The sequence below is a fragment of the Trachurus japonicus genome, chromosome 4, assembly GCF_045865225.1.
Source record: "Trachurus japonicus isolate A0001 chromosome 4, Traja_1.0".
Lineage (NCBI taxonomy): Eukaryota > Metazoa > Chordata > Actinopteri > Carangiformes > Carangidae > Trachurus > Trachurus japonicus.
Window position 1 is genome coordinate 20410512 of NC_140910.1, and position 22787 is coordinate 20433298.

Genomic DNA, 22787 nt, shown 5'->3' on the forward strand with positions numbered 1-22787 from the left:
TGGTTTTAATGAAGGCATTTGAATTTTGCTTTCGTCCTATGCTTGACACATGTATGGGACCGCGAAAAAATAGATGTATAAAAAACGGGGTGGGTGGGACAAAAAGAGACTGTGATGCTGTCAAAAATGTCAGAAAAAGGTCATTGAAGCTTTGTTGTATTGTGTCAGTTTTCCACTGATAAAAGGGAGATGGGAGTTGTAGGACATTCCATGACTACTTTTTGGATTTGTTGCTGCATGATTTCAGTACATCATTGCTTTATCACAATTTGGGAACAGTTTGAGTGCAGGCGTGATAGAGGCACAGTGGTTGAGTAGTATAGTCAGAAGAAATGCTGCAAAGTGCAGTATTTATAAGAGCCAGCACAGCTACCAAAATGGCAGCTAAAGAGAGCCATACTCAGACATCCCAAGTGCCCATGTCCTCCAACAGTGCGTATGATTTGGCTTCACCGAGCCAGTGTTATGGTACAGCAATTGTTATGACTGCCTGGGAGGTAAACAGACACTGTTTTACACTGGCCCCCGATCACCAGTCAAAACAATCCTAATCAAAAACAGAGAAACAGACTTGGCTGCAGCTAGTGCCCTGTCATACATACAAGCTAATAAAGTGTTTGATGCTTGTTGGCAGAGCTACAGCTGTTGAAAACAAATTAGCACCGAGGATCACTACAGATTTCCACAAATGAATCCCTGTACAAATACCCCGACAGCACAAGAAGAAATTGCTTTCAGCGGCGTTCACCCTGCACCTGCCTGTTTCACAAAGTTCTAACATCGATCCACATTCTTCACTCAGCGAGTTGTGGTTGACATTGGCGATGAGCGTCACAGACAGTTCTCACAGACTCGAAGCAACAAAGTAATTCACATCACCGCAAACACCGCAGTGTGCCGAGAAAGACACATTATTCCCAACGATACCACAAAGAGCACAATGTTTGTTGACAGACAGAAAAGGGGGGGGAGAGGGAAGAGAAAGAGCCTCTCATACATTTTCCTCATTCCTTCCATCTCAATGTGGCCTTTTTTTCCTGTCTGAGTGTGGCTGTGGGGAGTAATGATTAACACAACCAGGCATGGGAAGAGAGTAGCGGTTACAATAGAGGGGGTTGTTTTTGGTGCACAAACCCACCGTTTCACCTGTGTCAGCTTCCCAAGATTCACCTGGCAGGTCCCTGGGAGCCAGCGGCTGGCATTCAGGAGAGGGAGGGAGAAAAAAAAAGTTGCTACTTAATCATTATCACCTGTGGAATCACTCAGAAACTGCTGGCAATGGGCAAACAGATAAAGCTGGCAACATTGTTAAATCAGGCACGTAGCAAAGTGCTTAACTGAGTGTGGAAAGGTTCACATGAGAAAGCTTTAGAGTGTGTGAAGGGGACTTTTGAGCTTTGTGTAAGGTTGAAAAAAAAGACAATGCCCGTGGTGTGCAACTGATCAATAGCGATTGACCTGTGAGTAAGCTTACCTTGCAAACAGCTGCCTGTGATATTTTCAAGCTCCCCAGGCTGACACTGTGCCTTAACTTTTTATATTTTGAGGACAGGGCACTTGACTTTATCCTTTGTTGAATCAAATATCTATAAAGCTTATGAAGATACAACAAGATATCTAATACTTATTCAAATGTAAAACAAAAATTACAAAATGGTAAAGATTTATTTTTCTAACTCAAATCCAAAGTGACTTTAGCCACCAAATAGCCTGAGATGCAAAGATCTGATATGTTGATGCAGCGACAAATCAGCAGTTTGCAGTTTGAATATTCATTTCCCATTTAGAGAATTGGTAGAGAGGATATGCCCTTATGTTAAAATGCATTGATTGGTCGCCAAAGCATTGATTACAAAGATTGATACACTATTGCAACATCATTAAACATCCATAAATATTATTTACTGACTTGTTTTACCTTTAGACAGGTTTGCTCAACATGTGCCACACAAACAACTCTCAATATTAATCTTCTCATAAGCCATCATCTTTCAACTTGTGCCAATTATGTGGCTCAGAATCCCATCTATACTGACAAACTATCCTCCACAAGGGCTAATACAAAATAAAAAGGCATGATGTACAATCTGAAGCATTGTTGCAGCTGTGTGAGAGGTGAAAATAAAATAATTGATGAAACTGATCTCTTTGTTTGTAACCAGGTGGACGACCAGATGAAGCTGCTCCAGAACTGCTGGAGTGAACTCCTCATCCTTGACCACGTCTTCCGGCAGGTGGTGCACGCTAAGGAGGGCTCTATCCTATTGGTCACCGGTCAGCAGGTGGGTTGGTTACACTCCATTCTGTAAACTGCCTCCACTTGTTTCCTTTTTTTTCCTACTAAAAACCTGCCAACCGTGCATCAGCTGCTACTCAGGGGACCCTCAACATCTCAACAGTTCCCTTAAAGCGTTATTGATCACTCATCCACACAGGAGTCCCTGCCTCATTAAAAATAGATTATGGTTATAGATATAAACTAATGTCACCAGGAGAATCAATTTTGCTTTTTTTTTTTTCATCTCAGTGAATTAATACACTGACAGTGTGTAAATAAAGTTACACAGGCAACATCAAAGTAAGTAGGTACTGTAGGCACATATAAAAATGTGTTAAGTGTGATGTTTTGTTTTGGTGGAGCCTTTGAGGAAGTTGGTGGGAGCTGATGCTTGAGGTCTAAATGACACAGATCTTTGTTGTATGTGATTCTTTTTTTGCTACACACAAGCCCAAAAGTAAGCAACCAAGACAAAAGAGCAGAGACAGAATAATGCATGCTAAATAAAGAGAGTAGGTTACACATGCACAGTTAGGGGAAAAACTATGCATAAAGACGTGACACTGCCCATCATGTACGGGCCTCTGACCAGTGATGTGGCTGTCAATGAGACGAAAAATAATACATTATTGATTGGTTGGCACCTCAATAACATTTCTCTTCAACAGAAATGTTTTTACAACAATAGGCAGTGGATTAAATATTAGAACAAGGGACGTGGCCCGTCTATCGGGAAAGAGAGGAAAAGAGGGTAGAGCCAAAGAGAATGAGAGATGTTTGGGTAACAGGTGGTGGAGAGTGGGAGAAATGATAGAGGAGCGGGTCAGACAGAATAGGAAGAGGATGGTTGCCCAAGAATATCAGGAAGAAAATAAAGGGATGGGGAGAGTAGATGGAGGAGTGAGAGAAACTGAGGCATAGGACAAAGGAGAAAAAAGAAAGAAGATGGAGATAGAAGAGGAGAAAAATAAGAGAAACTGCAGTAGGGACAAGACAGCATGGCAGGGAGAAGAGGAAGAACTGAGAAAGATATATGTAAAGAAAAGAGACAGAAAAAAGGAGGAAGCAGCAAAGAGTGAGTAAGGAGCATGGGAAGAAATACATTAGGGTGATGAAGACCATGGTAAGCTGACAAGAAGAAGAGAAAAGCGAGTGAGTAGAGAGAAGCATATGACAGGACATAAGTGCAGGGAGACTAGGGAGGACAGGGGGAGAAAAAGAAAGAAAAGAAGGAGGAAGAAGAGGGGGAATGAGATGATGAGGCAAAGAGGAAAGGGCAGTTTGAAGACCAGAAAGGAGGAGGAGGAGGAGGAGGAGGAGGAACTGATAGTCAGGGGAGGTGCAGGACGGCGGTTTCGTTTGCATACTTTGGTTAATGAACAGCTGGTGTTGGGGGGGTCAGTGGGGAAATGTGTGTGTGTGTGTATGTGTGTGTGTGTGTGTGTGTGTGTGTGTGAGACAGAGAGAGAGGGAGGCTCTGAAACAGTTCATTATCTCCTATTATTCTCTGCCTGGCCAGGGGTGACAGCACAGTGATAACACCGAGGATATGTAGACCACAATAGCAGCATCACCCATAGCTAATGCTGCATGCACACACACACACAAACACACACACACACATTATATACGTATATAATGGCTGTTTGGGCCTGCATACTATACTGTAATAACTTAAACAATATGTATATGTAAAAATATATACTGGTCTATATGATGTCATACTGTATATTGTCATGAATAATAACATATTATAATACCTTATGATAAGATTAACTCCCAAATGTTTTCCTGGTTAATTGTAGTCAAGTTAGCAATTTTACATTACTTGAAATAATTTTTCACTAAAGCCACACGACTTAAATAACTCACCAGGCCAAGTATAAAGGCATGACTCATGTGTTCTCATGTTTGAACCCCTGAACAGATAATCAGAAAATAAAAAAGCTACTGTTCTGCAACGTCTTTGATCACAGTCATTACTCTGGTCTCCTTTGAAACACAACTCCTTACAAAATACAATCAAAAAGCCATAATGAAAAGATATACTGATACTAAGGCACAAATATGGTACTTTTGATCCACAAGTCTGAACCAATTCTGCCTCAACAGCTGTAGCAGTGATACACACCTAAAACAGCACCACTGGGGGGATTTTCAAGGGTTAATCATACTTTTGATCAATTCCAAGACAGATTAGGCAATTTGTATCACAAAAGAAGTTGAAGTTGACAAACTTTGTGTTGGGAATAACTGATCTGTCCTCGGGTTGGCAGATATTTTCACGTCTATTCAGAAAAATATGACATGAATAGAGAGGATTTGTTCAGATGGAGAGTTTAGACAGATGTTTCTCCCCTTTTGCTTTGAATCAAGCTGCTCTCGTCAGTCATATGCTGCACTCATACTGACCTTTGAAAAGAAATCCATGGTAGCAGCAGATTTACTGTTATAGCCTGTCATTTGCTCTCTGTCTTGCTCATTCTCTTGCCCTCATGTTGCTTGCTAATTCCTGTCTTTTTCAAATATTTTCTGGCTTTCGTTTGCTGCGCTGCTGCATATCATCATGTCACCAAAAGCAGTGAGAAATGGCCATGAGTAGTTTTTTTCGTTTTGGGTTTAAGTGAAGAAAGGAGGCTTGTTCTCTATCCTGTCATAAGACCAAATGCAAAGTGGAACTTGTCAGAATGCATGCAAACATGAAATGACAAAGACCGGACTGAGCTGCTGAATGATTAAACAAGGCCTTGCAGCTTTGCAACCAGTCTTCAGTATGAAAATCCAGATATTTTGATAGCACAACGCTCCTGGTGTACATGAAATTCAAATGACGAAGAAATGCAAAAACAGACGTTCCTCAGCCAGGCGCGGATTTCTGTGCTTTCAAACAAGGTACATTTTCTATCCACATCAAACCCCTGGTCCCACCTTCCACGCTCATCTTTAATGTTCAGCTAAGATCCTTCATCGTATTCATGATGGGTTAAGATTTGAAGGTTTATTCATATATTTACTCTATGTCTCTCCAGGAGAGATAATAAAGTAGTATTGATTGATTGATTGATATGCAGGTCACCACGGTTAGTGCTAAGTCTGCTATAGCGACATTATAGCGTTTTTTTCATCTCTCTTTTTACTTAGGGCTAGGAGGCAATAACCCAAGGCATAACTATCAACAGTCCAATCCTTCAATGAAGTTATTTCATGCACAGTTGATTTTATGTAAATTGATTGACATCTTGGAAGGGGGGCAGTGTCTGCTTTTCACCGAGTCATAACTCTTACCGTCCCGAAGGTGGGAAGAGGGAAAGAGAGCGGGACAAAGGAGTTAAAGGGAGAGAGGTACAATAGTGGTGTAGTAAAAGATAAAAAGGTAAGAATAGGAGGAAAGAGGAGAGGAAAAGAGAGATTAGAAAAAACGTAGTGCATTGTTAACATTTGCTTTACTCCGACCCCTCTTCATAGAGATGAAAAACAGGCTCCAATCATCCTATTTACACAATAAATAAATTCCAAATCCAGGCTGTTTTTAATTGCAAATGGGAGCTCGCAGGGACCTTCTTCCTCCCTGAGCTTTACGAACTGCGCACGCCAACATCTACCTTCCCCTGGAAACCCTCACGCAGTCAATTATGGTAATGAATTGTCAATAAATATAAAAAATTAATATGGTCCTGCTTACTGTGAGTGGCAGCTAAGGACTTGCCTCCCAGACAAATGTGCTGCGGCTGCAGTTATGAGGTGCACCTGGAAAAAAGGTGTGTGTGTGTGTGTGTTTGTGTATTTAAACGGGTGAATGGGTCAGAACTAAAGAAGAGTATCTATCTATCTATCTATCTATCTATCTATCTATCTATCTATCTATCTATCTATCTATCTATCTATCTATCTATCTATCTATCTATCTATCTATCTATCTATCTATCTATCTATCTATCTATCTACATCTGTTTTTATTGTGCCTCAGCATCTTTCTGTTTCACAAAGAGTGAAGTCAAATCTGGCAGGTCTAGTTAGTCGGATGTGAACTCTCATGCTCTCTCCATATGCCCACAGCATGTTGTCACAAAATACAGTTAAACTGGAAAAAATCTTTTGCCTGCAGCTGCTGTTTTTAAACCATCCACCAGTGGCTCGCTCTCTGACAGACAGACCAAAGATGTCTGGGTAGTATAATATGTATTAAATCTGCTGCAGCTACACAGAGTGTTGTCTTTTTAGCAGCCTAGCCATTTTACCCTCCATGTTGCTGACGCTTGAATATTGAATCCACGTGCATCTATCAATGGAAGTCTGTGGCACTATATACAGTACTAGTGGTCAAAATCTTCACTGGGTGTCTTTCATTTAAGGGTATTTCTGCTTGAACATCTTCTAACATCTCTTATTCTCCCTGTTTATTTCAGGTGGACTATGCAGTGATTGCTTCACAGGCTGGAGCCACCCTGAACAACCTGTTGAGTCACGCCCAGGAGCTAGTGGCCAAGTTGCGTTCCCTGCAGCTAGACCAGCGGGAGTTCGTCTGCCTCAAGTTCCTGGTCCTCTTCAGCCTGGGTGAGTCTCCAAAACTCTCATAGGTTTTTTTTTTTGTTTTTTTTTGGAGGCAGGTTTGGGGGGAAAGGGTGAGCTTTCCAGGAATCAATTTCATTATGAATTCAAATGCAGGTAAATGCTTTACAGTAAGAAAGGATGAAGATCTGGTACTTGTAAAAGATCTATAAGAGGGATTAGTAGGAAAGGAAAGAGGAGGAGGGGAAGTGGGAGTGGAGGAAGGAAAGGACCAGTGGTTTGGAAGGGACAAAAGAGAAAGTGAGGGAGGAAGGAAATAGGGGAGGTAACTCATTTGGTCATTTTGTACCTCTACTGCTGCGAAGTGCACAAACTGAGGTTGAGTGAAGGGGTAGCTACACATCAATAATCATAAGTCCATCATAATATAAAATCAATATGATTAATTTACATGTTTCAAATTTGACATCAATTTTTGGAATAAGCATTAATCTCTCGATCAATAAAATTAGACTGAATGAATCATAGTGTTTGCAGGAATGTGTAATTGTACAGGATGACTGGGAACCATGAACCAAGTGAGTAAGCTAGGAACAAGGGGAGGGGAGAGCTGGGTGGTTGAAAGTAAGTGCACGAGACACTGATGTTGGGGAGATTGAAGGGAATATGGGTGAATTTTATTTATTTATTTTTATTCATAGGTGAATTTCAGGTTTTTTTGAGCGGGCGGGAAAGGAGGGAATTGGAGGGCACAGAGATCAACTGAGGAGGGGAGAAGGGAGGAAGGAAAGAAGGAGAAGGAGGAGATATGAGGATGCCGAAGTGGGAGAGATTGGGAATTGGTGGGAGGCAGGTAACATGGAGCGTTTGAGATAGAAAGGCGGGAGGGAGCCGAGCCCAAGGGTATCAGGTAGGGAGGGAAGTGGAAGGGATAAGTAGCCAAATGAGTTAAGGGATGAAGAGAAGGGTAACGTTGATGTGTGTATGTGAGTGTGTGTGGGTGTGGGTGTGTGTGTGTAGGTGTGAGTGTGTGCGTGTGTGTGTATTTGTGATGAGATCCCAAATCTGCTCTCTACTCTCTAAGCCGAGGTCAGACATTGCCAGGAGACTGTCATCTTTGTCTCTTTCTTACCAAGTCTGCAACAAATTGCCTCTGAGGGACACACACACACACACACACACACACAGTTTTAACATCCTGCACTACTGAAGCCAATGGTGTTCAGGTAATTTCACTCAGCCTGTCCCCTATATGGCACTGAAAGGAGCAACAGAAGTATACATATGATGAATATTTTCTTTATCCCTCCTTCCACCTATCTGTAATCCACAAGGGTCACGCTTTCACTTCTTTACTGCCTCTAAACAAAGAAAGAGGGACTAATGAACTACTTGGAAAAAGCACATGCACACATGGACACACACTGAAGTAATCAGGCAGGATTAATGTTTGTGTTAGTGTTGTTTGCGGTACAGCAAAAAAAAAAAAAAAAAAGGGGGAGGGATGGGATGGATTTCAGTGGGGCTTAGAAGTGTGTATGTCTGTGTGCATGGATGCGTTCTGTTTGTGTGGGGTGGGGTGGGGGGGGCTGGGTTGTTGTTGGGGCTCAGGGTCTAAATAATTTGGCAGAAACATCATCCATAATGAAAGGCTCACCTGAGGGATATGTATCGCCCCCGGCAGTGCCTGTTCTCCGGCGCTGCCCGGGCCTCCTGCAAAAGAAGCCGGCACGGACACCGTAGAGCCAGCTGAGGGGATCAGTGCTGGAGAAAGCGGAGGTGGTGTCGGTTGTGGGGAGGGAGGGATGCAGGGCGAGGGATAGGGAGGGGCTTGAGCAATGTAAAGCCAGGAGATTTAGAAAATGATTTGATTAATATCACACGCTGCTGAACAGAGATGTGTGTGTGTGAGTGTGAGTGTGTGTGTGTGTGCGCGCGGTTGGCTGTGAGAGGGATGCGATATGTACTTTTACCTGAGGGAATGTGCATCATGTGCGTGGCAGTGGGAAAGCAGGTGTGTATTTGTGCACGTGTGTATGTTTAGAAAGCCGCCTGTGCTTCACAAGCAGAGCCAATTAATAAGGATTGTAGTGAAATGAGGCATGGAAGTAGCTCTGCACAGACTGCTCAACTAAAAGATTAAACACTCCCTCTTTATTAGCTTTATTACATCTCTAAAAGTGGTCACTGCACTTTAAGCTGAGGCTAATATAGAATAAATGGGTGTATTAGTTATGGCAGGTTTGATACAGTGGAAATGTTGTTGCTTTAATGCTCCTCCTATCACATGCTTGAGGAAACCACTCTTGCAACCTCAACAATTTGCCAATCTCAATCTAATCTAATACAGGATTCAGTGTAGATACTTCCACTGAAAGGCAGAAAGCAAGCAAGCAAGATATTTTAATCTCTATATAGCCATAGTTGTATTTGACATAAGGTGGTCTTATCACAACTTTGATATAATCTGGGCTTTTGCAGTATTATTCAGTATCTCAATAGCTCATGTGTAGAAATGCAGTTGTTTCAGTAATACTATGACTGCACTACAAGTATAACTAGAACCAATACTGCAACTAGCTTCTCTATGTGAGTCATGGAGGTAGTGATGCAGTCTGTATTCATCCCTCTTTCCCTGCCTCTTTTCTTCTCCTACCACTCTGTTTGTGTCTTGCTTTTTCTCAATATTTCTCCCTCTATCTTCAAACCTCTCTTTCTCAATTTCTCCTTCTGCGGATGGACGATCAGTCACCTCCTCCCTGCCAACAGAGCTCTTAGTTAAGCCAGTTGTCGATAAAGACAGGGATATAGATGTCACTCCAGCTGAGGGGAGGCACTTGTCTTTACACCTTTATTTTTATATTGTTTTCTCCCTCTCTTTCTCAATCTCTTCCAATCACTTCCTCGCTCTCTCTCTGTCACCAGTCTTTAGTCTTTCACCCTCTATCAAGGAGGAGATTATCATTCTTAGAGCATTGATCTCTTAAGTGTTTGTAGGGCAGTGAGGAATGGTTGTGAGAGTTGAGTGTTGTCAAGTCTTGTGTTGAGCAAGAGACACACAAAATGGCAGAGAGAGAGAGAGAAAGAAAGAGAGAGAGTGCTGCTTGGGTCAGAGTTCAGAAAAGGATTAGTACGAGTTGTTGTCCGGTGTCAGACCACTGTTAATGGGTCTTTGATTTTCTTTAAAAGGCTTTAAGAGCTAATAGAAAGACTGACAGGTTGTTGTATATGACCAGGTGACAGATCAGCACCAGAGGTGTGCAATGGGTCACAAGTTCAAACTCAGGCTGAGAGAAGTGAAAAAAGAGACTCACCACAAATTTTAGGTAGGATTAACTACCAACTATACTAATCAGTAGAAACCTGAGTTTATGAGAGGCAGCTTCCAGCTATTACATGGAAGTCTTACACTATTATAAGAAAGAAATTTCATAAAAATTAAAAAAAAGAAAGAAGGAAAACAGTGTGCTTCCTAAATACAACTTCCTTGATATTGTGATATTGTGCAGCTTAAACTCTCTGGAAACCTGTTGGTGGAAAAAGTAAAAATAACAAGTTTCATTGATTAACTTCAACCATGTAATCATGCACATGTGTGTTTGATGCATGCCAGCACAGAGACACTTTCCATATTAGCCAACCAGACTCGGTGACAGAGGTCAGACAGTGTTCAGCCAGCAGCCAGTTAACCCAGCTCAGCAGGTCAAACCCCATCAGGTGTAATTGGGTGAGACAGGTGCTGCCAGTCTTTGTAAGCTAAGAGGAGAACCAGACCAGCATGGGGTGGTAAATGCTCCCAGCGGAGAGAGCAGATTTGTGGACTTGGCCCTAAATAATGTCCCAGCATCGCAGCCTTTAGCAGAAAGAAAGCCAATGACAAGCTGATAAAGAAGAGAACTGAGGCTCATTTGATTTGTGCTCTGCGGAGGGACAGTGGCAGTCAAACCCAATATAGACTTAGTTAAAGACCTCACATGGGTGTTTTGTCAAATCACTGTATTACACAGTCATTAAATTGATTCCACCTTAAGTTTTGAATCTAAAATAATGGCAATACAATCCATCTGCCTAAATTAGCATTAATTCAACTTGATTGATTTCTCTACCAAGTAAAGCTGCAATTAATCTAATCTGATTTAGTTTTTTAGTTAGAAAATGACATAACATATGAATAATACAAATTTTAACCAAGAAAATGAATGTATCAGAAGATTGTTTACAATCAGTAACTGATTATAAAGTCTCTTTTCTGCTGTTGAATAAGCATAGAAATTTTCACATTTCTTACTGAGGGGAAGATGACACCTTGATGTCTGATTGGTTGGGCTAATGACTGTTTTCACATCCAATTAGTCAAATGAAATAAATGCCAAAACATGCAGAACAATAACATAACGTGTAATGTACAGTAAAGCTGCAGGTCAGTGATCAGAAATCAGTCCATTCATTAGAACTAAGACAGCCAGTCATTCAGGAGCTGCCTCAGCACCACATTAGCTGTCTGTCAAGTGATTAGTCAGGCTGGGAGGCTGGAGCCTAGAGACGCCCACCCATCCATCCCTTACCATCCATTCAGCCCTTTGCTTTGTCTCTTTTCTCATCGCTCTTCCCTTCCGTTCTCTCTCTCTCTCTCTCTCTCTCTCTCTTTCACATCCATCTTTGTACAACTCGATCTATCACAACTCCATCCTCAGATCCGACTCTATTGCCCCTTGTTTATCTTCACCCACGTCTGAACTGCCATTTATCTCTTTTCCGTCCTCGCTCAGTGTTTTTTTCTTTTTTCTGACTGTCTCCCTCTTAAAATGCTTTAAGTACTATTGTAATTATATCAAATAAAGTGAAATTTTGCTATAAAATCACATACTGCCAGGGCTGTAGTGCTCAAATTAAGGTGTATGAACCAACTGGCCTCTTAATTATACATCAGTGTTTTATAGCAGGTTCCAATCTTGTGTTTTGAGTTTGGTTGCACTTAGAAGATAAACCTTGACAATTTCTCTAGATATTGTAGCGCATACTTTCCTCTGTCACCTGACTAAGAACCAGTTTATGTCTCTTTGCAGCAGGCTGGTTTCTAACCAGTGTTAAGTCTGCCCATATCCTGTTTTATGGTGTTCACTATAATCCTGTACCCCCCTTATACCCTTATGCTAGGACGGGTCGCTCATTAGTATGTTTAGTGCACTACACATTGAAGACAGACTCTCTCTGTTTTGTGCACTACGAGGTCAGACACCAATCTGCTGACAACAACACAAACACAGCAAACGTGATTAACCTTGATGGAAAAAAGACAAGCATTATCACTCTCCCTATTACTCTATCAGACAACATTTGTCTCTCCACACAATAAGAGAAAATACACACAAGAACACACATTCACACACCTACACACACACACACACACACACAATTCCCAGACAGGTATGTCCTAATTAAGCAACAGCCGAGGCTGCTCAGAATCAATGCCCTGATCGGGGAAGCTGGCTAATTCATGTACACCGCTCCCCCTCCTCTCCTCCTGAAAAGCCTGGCAAATATTCATTTCCTGAAACGAACCGAATCATTTAGAATTCGGTCGGGGATTGATTAACATCGGAAGGGGGCGACTGTTCAATATTTACACCCATTGAGACCAATGTAAGGGCCAAATAATGGGGCGTATAACTGGCACAACACTACAGCTTCATTAAAAACAACATAATGAGGATGTTTTTAGTCTTTTTTTTTGTGCTGCTTGCTTTGTAAAGGAGCCAATCATTCTGCTGGGCTGTAACAGAATGGAGTCATCATGTGTACCTTTGACCTGATCAATACACAAGTAGAGTTGGTAGTTGTTTGGCTCTGGCCAATGGGAAACCTTGACTCAACAGGAGTTGTGGCTGTCAAGAGGGACCAGGAAACAGCGTCATTCAATAAAACATTTATTTTTCCAGAATAAAGGCAGCATTGCTTTAATCAATTTACCCTTTACTAGAAATACAGGTGCTATGATATATAGATCAATAATAGAGGTTAGGTATGGTTACTGTACATCAGGATTAGTAATATTCCCACACTTTCATCAACCCTCACAAGTGAGAGCAGTGAATGTATAAGGTATCCCTGTTCAGACTTTATTAGTTTTGTTTTGAGATAATGTCACATGTGGTTTGTAGACATTTCACATGTCAACTGTTGTAGCATACATGGAATTTAAATGTTAGGTATTACAATTACCACAGATATGATTTATGTATTTGAATTTCATGAGAAATGATCCAGATTACTGTACATGGTGCATGTGTAGCACAAATCAGAGCCTGCTTCATAGTATTTGTGTGTGTGCACTAGGGATGCAGCCCTCCAGACTAACAAATGCTTGTGTGTCCTACAAATTACTGACTGGATTGGTGCAATGACAGCAGTGATGGAAAGTACAGTGGTGATGATTACGGTGGGACTAAGACTATAAATGTATGTATAAGGTTCATAAAGTGCAATCCATGCACAGAGCGGCTGCATCTAGTGCTTTTTCATCACTCTGTTTAGAGGCTTGCTGAAGTGCTCGGCAAACTCGTACTGATTGAAAAGTATTGGACTCTCATCTACTTTTCAAACAAATCTTTTTACCCAGCATCAGGTTCCTTCAGGCATCATTTTAATTTAGAAAACAAACAAAAAAAAGTCACTCAAACTTTGTCTCTGATAGAGCCAAACCCAGCTAATCATGTTTGAATGTCCTGACTTTTCTTTTATTTTCTTTCATCTCATCAGCAGTAGGTGAGAGTGTGCCCTAAAGCAATGAACCTAATACTTTCACCTATTTTCTGTCCATTTTAGCCTAAGAAAAATAGCATGGCGAGCAGTTGGCTTCCAACGCTGGCTGCCACTTTGTAGGGAATTCCATGTAATGAGGCTGCCTAAAAGGCTTTCAGACTTTATCAAGCAATAAATGCTCCAGGTCTCCAGCCTGCCACCATTACCTGGCAATGCTGCAGGCTGTTGTCATTAAGCAGCAGTTGTGGTGAGTTGTGGCGGCAGGGATATTGAGGATCACTGACTCTAACCCCTGACCTGAGCCTCCCTTTAGCCTTGGTGTTATCGCCTCAGATATCTTACAGTTTCCTAGTGGATTTCTACATTTTCTCCAGATAATCTCCAAAGTGGCGCTCCAATTTACAGCCGAAGCTTGCCCTCTTCTCTTTCTTCTCTTTTTAGGTGTTATCTTACCAGGATTTATACGCTGATGATGTTTACACTGGTCTTTATCTGATTTCAAACAAGGCCAATTATCAAAGAGTAAAGCAACACAAAAAGGGGGGTTTGTTTGAAGGGGGACTTGTAAATGGATGCACCTCAGTATTAAGTGATAAATATGGTGATAAGACAAAAAAAAGCTACATCATTGTTGTTCCTCAGTGGGAACCTACTAGATAGAGAGTAGTGGGTACATTTGTATGGGGAATTAAACCACAAGATAGAAGATAAAGACTGTAGAATCAACAACTATTACATAGACAATCATACAAAAATAATAAAAAAATAAAGTAAATACATTCTATTTTAACCAAAAATCAAGGCCAAGGCATATAAGGGGGAGCTAATTGGTAAACAACATGATCTTTGCATTTTCTTTGTTAACCCTTTGATGCACAACATATGCACACCCCCTCTAATGCGCAACATGGGTCTAAAATGACCCGCATTCATTTTCCATGTGAATTCATGCTGGGTGAGTGTTTCTTTGTGGTATCTTTTAAAATCAATATATCTTATGATTGAATTCTCCAAGTATCATTTGAATATCTTGTTTTTAATTAGTACAGGGTGTTATTTCCATTTTTACTTTCTTATTTTATGAACAAATAGACAAAAAGTCTCAGAGAGTGGACCAGTTAGCTAGCTAGCTGTTGACATTTCTACATTCTACTGTATTAGTTAACTACAGTAGAACATGTCACCAGCTAGCTAGCTAGGTAGCTGTTGACATGTTCTAGCTGGTGTCTACAATATAATATTATTCTATTGTTGTCACCAGCTAGAACATGTCATCATGTTAACAGTTAGCTAACTTGCTAATATTAAGGTATTTCCCTTTATGACAAGTAATGTAGCTACTTATTCAAGGTAACTAAAACCTTATCAATTATGCACAGTTATCTTTAATGAGTCATCAAATGTTTCTTTAGGTAAATTGGAATAATTGTAAAACAAGTAAATATGATTATATGTGCTTAAAAAAGAATATTTACTGAAGAAAATGGTAAATACTGTGCAGTGATTTCAAAGATGTAACATTGAAATAGCCTACTCAGATAGAATAAACTATGGCTAGGTGTTGACCACAGGAGAATATGTCAACAGAGCTATTAATGGGGGGAAAAGGACAAGTAATGACTAGTCATTATTGTAATCAAGGAAACAATGGTCTGTTGTTGGTATAGATAGTGAGGGAATGCTAAAATTAAAGTATTCTTGCTATACTTGTTTTTTCAACTGGTCCACTCACTGAGACATTTTTGTTCATTGTTGTTCACAAGTAAGAAATGAAAAATGGAAATAATGACCCCACTAATAAAAAACAACATATTAAATAATACTTGGAACATTCAATCATAAAATAGATAGATTTCAAAAGTTACAGCAAAGAAACTATCACTCAGCATGAAATCACATTGGAAATGAATGTGGGTCATTTTAGACCCATGTTGCGCATTAGAGGGGTAGTGATACAAAATGTGTTTTTATTAAAAAAGTGAAAAAATAAAAAATAAAATAAGGATGTATTATGATCAAAAACAAGTTAATTGAGGAATACCTGGAATTCTATATGATGAAATAAATTTTTCGCAAAGATATAGCACAAAAAAACTCACTCGGGTCTATTTAGACCCATGTTGTGCATCAAAGGGTTAAAGAGACAACTTATATGTTAACAGTATATCCTTATAAAATGGTCTCAATGTTGACATTTTGTCTTAAGCGTAAAGAGATGTAACTTTCACATGTAATATATTTCACTTTAACTATGTCATCTCAAGTAAGGACGAGCACATGAAGAAATTAAGTAACAGTACTTTTGTATGTACAAGCACTGCGGTGAAGTGCACAAGCAAAATCGATTGATGCAACTTTATCACAACACAGCACCCCTGTAACAGCGTACAGCAGCAGCAGCAGGTTCTCTCACCATCTACCAGAGGTGTTGCAAGAGTAGTAATCTCCCTGAGAATTTCAACACCATCCACACCCAGTAAGAGTCATAACACGTGCAGCCCAGCTCTGCACTTCTGCCTGAATATGGTGACGGCTGCATGGTGGCAGTAAGATTTAATACACTTTAACTCACTGGCTCAGCCAAAGCACTACAGGACACATCCTCTAAGCCTCTGCTCCCCTCCATCAATACACTCACTAACTACACTAGCAGCGAGTACAACCAGACAAATGCTTCTGTAAAAGTTTTTTTTTTTCTTTTTTTTGCTAAAAAAAAAAAACCCAACCTTTTCCTCCCCTCTAACTCCCTCTCTGCTCCACCCTTCCACTCCCATGTGGGGTGATTTAAGACGGGCAAGCTATGGAGAATCTGTTGCCCTCCATCTCTCCTCCCTCCCTCTCATTCTCCCTCTCCCTTGGCCTTATTACAGGCTGTCAGTTTATTATAAAACATTAGGAAAGCAGAGGGACACTTGCAGTTACTGTCCTATCGATCGGCAGGGATAGATTCTGTGATTTAGAGTCAGCCTCTGCTCGCACCCTCCACGTTCTCGGTCTCCTATTAAGGCACCAGCGCTTTGCTTTTGCTATTGATGTCTCAACATTAACAGTTACAAGCAGCTACAGAAAATCAATGCTCAACTTTTATTACCGGCTGCATAACGCAGAGGACCTCCCGTCAGCTGATACTTAGCAGTCAAAAGGAGGCGCGGATGGTCCGCCTTGCACGTCAGGTGTTTTCTAAGTGATATCTGCAGTAATATCAATCATGTGTGGAACATACGGGGGCTTTCAGGGGCCAGTTGAGGGCCTTGGAGCTTAGGGGTCCGACATAGGAAGGTATAGCTCACCAAACAAATTAGCACATGCTTGCAAACATAAGCCTCTGTGCCTGGACAGAGACTTAAAAGGGAGAGTGTAAGACAGAGGGGAAGTTTTTCAGAAATTCTCACGCTGAATAGATTTCCCCACAAATACAAAGTGGCAAACTCTGCACTTTTCTCAAATCTCTTTGAACAGTGTCAACAAACACACAGCACACCAACTAAATGTCATCAAGTAACGATCGATCCCCTCAACCACCAGCACCGACCGTCCATCATCAGCATCAACCTGGATGTGTGTGTGTGTGTGTGTGTTTGTGTGTGTGTCTATAAGTGTGTGTTGTAACAGAGAATCTAAACCCAGGTAGCGTGGATCTAGAGCGGCTGAGGCCTCTCAAACATTTATGAGGGGCTACCGAGCAGCAGTACGGCAGCCCTTCTGGGACAAACAGCCCCCGGTTCTGTACTCGCAGTCCCGATCAATGGAACTCAAGTTCATTACACACACTTTTCAGCCGAACGGCGGCAACTGATTCCTCCCACCCCCCTCTCCGATAGTGGAGCAGCGCACCGCTGGGGTTGCATTGCACTTGCTTGTTTTCGTGACTGCGTGTGGAAGACAGGGGCAGGGAGTGTGTGGAGTGTTTGTGTGTGTGTGTGTGTGTGTGTGTGTGTGTGTGTGTGTGTGTGTGTGTGTGTGTGTGTGTGTGTGTGTGTGTGTGTGCGTGTGTGTGCGTGTGTGTGTGTGTGTGTGTGTGAACAGAGGCTGCTCCCAGTGGCCAGAGCTTGAGGTTATCATTATGTACAGGATGGTCCGCTGCAATGCTAATGCTAATGCATTCTCAGTGGCCACAGCTCGGGTCCCAGTGCTGTGCTAGCTGGGTAGCTACTCCTCTCCAATTAAAGGCTGAGGGATGTGTGTTTGGGGTAGGGAGGACAGGCCTGGGCTACACAGGGCCCTACGGAGAACAAGTTCACATTAGTGGAGGAAAACAGATTCGGAGCAGAAATTGTGCATACATTGTAGTGCTGCAGAAAATCCCACTCTTGATTTGAATGATTTGTTGACTGGAGATCATCTGGTCCCTGGCTGTGATTTCATGCATTCTAATAATTTCTTTAGACAACTTATTTACTTTTCCTCTGTGTCCCATAACTTCACCGTAATAACAAGTATCTGTCCAAACTGTCTCTCTATTTGCTCATGTTGGGTGATACTGTTAATTATTTAATGAATATGCTAACAAGCATTCCAAGCATTGTGATCATTTTTGAGTCATAAAGAATCATATTAAGAATGTGGCAAACTGAGGAGGACAAGCTGTCAACAAATCTGAGCCTATTCTTCCAATTGAAAAGGCATCAATGTTTCACCCACAAGCTACAGATTTACAACACGGCTACAAAATGAAAACTGTGTGTGGGTTTTTTTTTTTGCAGTGGTGCATGACAGCAAGAAAAGAACAACTGCCACAGTCATGCAGTGTATTGATCAGACCGCCTGCCTCGACCTTACTTAAACATTACATACAAACGGCAGCAAAGAGTTACACAACCCTCCCTGTGGAGCTGTCTCAACCAGTGATCACTCTTTCTCGGTTGTTTCCCCTCCCCTCCCTTCTCTCTTTTCCTATTTGCTCCGTGAAGCAAACACACAAACACAGATTCATATTATCTGTACACACATGTACGGACATATACTGTAGTGATGTAACTCATATGAGCACATGCATATAGATACTTGTGTAAACACACACACAGACACACCACAGAATCTAGGCCAAAGGGTGATGTAGTGGCCCTCAGTCTTTAGCTGTACCGTGGGTCAAATGTTCAAAAATATAAAATGTAATCAGATGGAACCTGCTTTGCACACCGACTTTGTCAATTATTTGTGAAGTTGTAAATGTGAATGGCAGCACTTCACTCGTTAAATCTGTGTCTCAGTAGGAGCTACAGTATTAGTGTCGTGACGGTCAAAGACAAACTTTTATGATAAGACGTTTATGGCAGCTGCAGCTCTTGATGTGTCATTAGTGTTAATCATTGGACAATTATTACTACCGGTATATGTAAAATGTAAAAGACACAGGTGTGGAAAGAACTCAGAGCTGTAACCCTTGAGCAAGATAGAAAGCGTGACGTGGTGACGACTTAACGTGTCGCTTTGGTGTTGAAAAATGTATGGGAACGACGTCTGTGAAATAAAGTCTGTTTCTGTGTCTATATCTGACCGACTTTGTATGTGAGCCTCCACATGAAAAAATACTGGTGATTAGAGTAGAAGTAAAAATAATCCTCTACGTTCACCTACCACTCTGATTTCGCAAATGGAGCCCAGTGGCATCGCAGCACTGCCAGGCATGTGGATTGTCAGCCATTGTGTTCCTGTGTGAATAGTGTACAGTGCAGTGGCATGTGTTTCCACTATGGTGGGGGTGGGCTATATGGTAGTCAGGTGGCTGCTACAGTATAAGATTATACACCCTCTTCCCTTTGCTCTTTGAGCCTCTGTAAGTGTATATATGTGTGTGTGTGTGTGTGTGTGTGTATCTTTGGACAATGTGGTTACAAGATACTTCTGGCAGGGCAGAGAACAGTGGAGCTTTAGGGTGATGTGTGTGCATGCTGTGGCGTGTGTGTGCGTAACCAGAGACAGTGATTAAACGTTTTAAAGCACAGATGATCCAACAGGTGCACTGGCTCGCTGTCTCTTGTTCTCCCTCCCTTTCTTGTTCTCTCTCTCTCTCTCTGCATTGAGCCCCCACCCACCCACTCCGTGACCCTACACCCCAACTCCTGAACCATCACAGCTCCTTTCTTGTCTCTTCATTCTTGTCCTAGAGGATATTTTAAGCAACAAAGCCCCCCTGAGTCCACTGTCTTACGCACACACACACACACACACACACACACACACACACACACACACACACACACACACACACACACACACACACGTGCAGCATAGCTATTCCTTGCTACTGCATTGAACAAAACCATCACAGTGCAATGGAAACCTTCAGAGCTGCTGGCAAATGTTGGAAACAAGGGTCAGGGAGCCAACACATGTTAAAACACAGAAGGGCATGAATCAGTCAGCCTTCCCTTTCTTTCACACACACACACACACACACACACACACACACACACACACACACACACAAACCTAGCGTACACACCCATATGTCACCAGAAAATAATGCTATGTAATGTAGGGAATATTCCTGGGTGCTATCCGCCATTTGTCACGCCAACTCTGAGCCAGCGCAAGATGCCTTAGTGCATAAACTTGTACATTAGTGCCACCTGGCACTGATAGCCATAGCTACTGTTGACACTGCTAGTCTGTAAATTCTTACAGTGCTCAGGGATGAGAAGTACTCGTCTGACATACAGACAGTGAACACAGCAACCTTAACATGAAGCACTACAGCAGCACTTTCCATAGACAAACAGATCACACAGGAGAATAAGCAGATGATTTTCTATGGTGTTTCAACTGGTTTTGTTTGGCAGGTTCTTTCATTGCTGGTCGAGTTACTACCCCATGAATCCTCATGAAAGTACAAAGTCCTGGATCTTTACTTGTTCTTTCTCTTCATATTCTGTTGTTTTTGGAATTTTACTTTTACAATCCGAAATTGCTCCAAATGTGTAATGGAGGCTGCGAGCGCACACGCTGTACAGTAACAGGCCTACTTTGTCTCTTAAAATTCTTTCATTAAAACTGGTGAAACTCTCAAACCACAGTATGTGCAGAACACAAACAGACACCCACAACCACAGACAAACACACTCCACAACATCTTTTCATTAAACAAACGTTTTTGTGGTTTATCCTCAAAATTGCTCATTTCCTCTAATTTCCTTGTATTGTGCATTTGAACATCCTAGCATTTGGCACAGTAGAAATATCCAGAAAACCCCAGCTCTCTAAATCAAGTCCAGCTTTGAGAGGCAGTGTGCAAACATGTCATTTTACATTAGCCCTGAGGGGGAGGAGAGAACAGCCATCGCCAACCAATACTTTTGAATAAATTAAACCCCAATTTGCACTTAAGTTGACTCCACTCGTCACATGACAGGGGACGAAAATCACACAGAGAACAAAGAAGTTAAAAGAAGGTGTGGAAAACATGCGGCACGCTCTCTCTTTAGTCAGCACTCTACCTGCTGGCTCCCATCATCAAATGAGAATGAGCCAAAGGAGAAGGGAGAGAGTGCAGGAGAGAGAGGGAGGGGGGAAAAATGACGCTATGGATTAACTGTCTTTCATGCTGAAAATATACATCCCCAGGCGCTTGGCGCTGAATTATTAATTCAAATTTGTCAGAGAAAGAATGAGAGAAATCTATTGACGGGGAGACGGGCCCTTTAATGGTCTCATTAAAGGGGAGGCTTCCCACACCAGGCACCTTCTGTACTGCTGCAGGAGTTTTCAGGGCAGTGGAGGGTTGGAGGGATGTACTTGACCCCCCAATGATTTTCTGTCACTTTATCATAAACAAGAAAGGTTGACATGCCCCTTCATTCCCCATGCCCTCCCTCCACCACCAAACAAACCCTGTGTGTAATTAGCCAAGGGGTTCAAAAGTGCAGTGAATGTAAACGAGGTTCACATGCATGCGTTGATACAGACAGACTCGGGCCACAACACACACGCGCACATTATATGCCGCATCCACTTCTGCTGTTGCTGACAGGTACAAAGAAGTGAGAGGTGAAGTCTAGAAGAGCCTGAAGAGTCACCTCCCAGGTACAGCCATATTGATTTCTAATTCATTCGAATTTCCATTTCCCCATTTCACTGCTCCATAGATCACTTCCACAGATTAGACCAAACACAGTGACTCTGTTTTTTTTGTTTTTTTTGTCTGGATCGCTGCCCATTAGATATGTGCCTGTCAGTCATGTGTTAGTGTCATTAGCCGCATATGGCTGCATGACTAGGAGCTGTTTTGGCGAGGGAGGGGGTTAACCGCTCGTACAATCCAGACGGCATTAAGGAGGTGAGAGAGCAGGGACCTGTGGGTGCACCACGTTGTCCGAGGTCGACTCATTGAAAGGCATTTGGCTGTGCCTCCAGGGGGGCTAAAGAAGGGGGCAATATGAAGTGGAGGGTGGAGGACTAGAGGGACTGCAGAGGACTAAGCACCAGCTTCATTGCTGATTCAAGTCTCTCAGTATCCCTCTGGCAAATGGATTTTCATAATGCTGAGACAATGTGATTTTTTTTTCCTCCACTGCAATATCATTTTTTATCCCGGCGAGTCCGCTGCTTGTCAGAAGTGAAAGGTAGCAAATGAGGCCATCTGACAAAAATATTTTAAGCCACAATAGAAGACAAAAAACAAAACAAAACACTCAAATAGTAAGTAAAAACTTTTTGAGCATTGTTCTGAGTTAAAACATATTTAGATTTTTTTCTACAGCAAACTGTCTCAAACCACTAGATGTGCAGCCTGAACTGTTTTGATTCTAGTAACCAAAGCTTATTTTCATTATCGATTAGTCAAGCAATTATTTTTTCAACTAAGTGATGAATCATTTAATCTAGAACATGTCCAAGTTTACATCCTTAAATTGCTTATTTTGTCCAATGAACTGAGAAGCAAAGGTTATTCAGATACTTGAAACCATAACATAACAGAAAAAAGCACCAAAATCTTGATGTAAGAAGCTGGGAGAGGAAAATATTTCCTTATTAGGCTCACTAAAAAAATAATTACAAATGTTGTGATTATAGCTCACATTTCCTGTGTTAAAAACAAACACAAGCGATACATGCCAATCTAGGTCTGAAATTCTGAACCTGACATTGATATTAACCTCTGTCACTATGCTCATCTGCTGAAGACCTCACAGTCCACAACAACGCAGCCACGGACGGATCAACTGATACATGATGTAAATTTGTTTTCCACTTCACCTCAGGATAAATTCCCAGCACCTTCCAGCCAGCATAGGCAATG

General features: G+C 41.7%; 1 protein-coding gene across 1 annotated transcript in view; it reads left to right on the forward strand.

The window, feature by feature from the left end:
• nr5a2 (nuclear receptor subfamily 5, group A, member 2) overlaps nt 1-22787 on the forward strand; it is a 66494-nt gene that overhangs the window by 36716 nt on the left and 6991 nt on the right. The window contains exons 5-6 of the mRNA XM_085774607.1: nt 2163-2282; nt 6685-6832. Coding sequence (XP_085630733.1) covers nt 2163-2282; nt 6685-6832 — 268 coding nt within the window. The remainder of the gene's footprint in view (nt 1-2162; nt 2283-6684; nt 6833-22787) is intronic.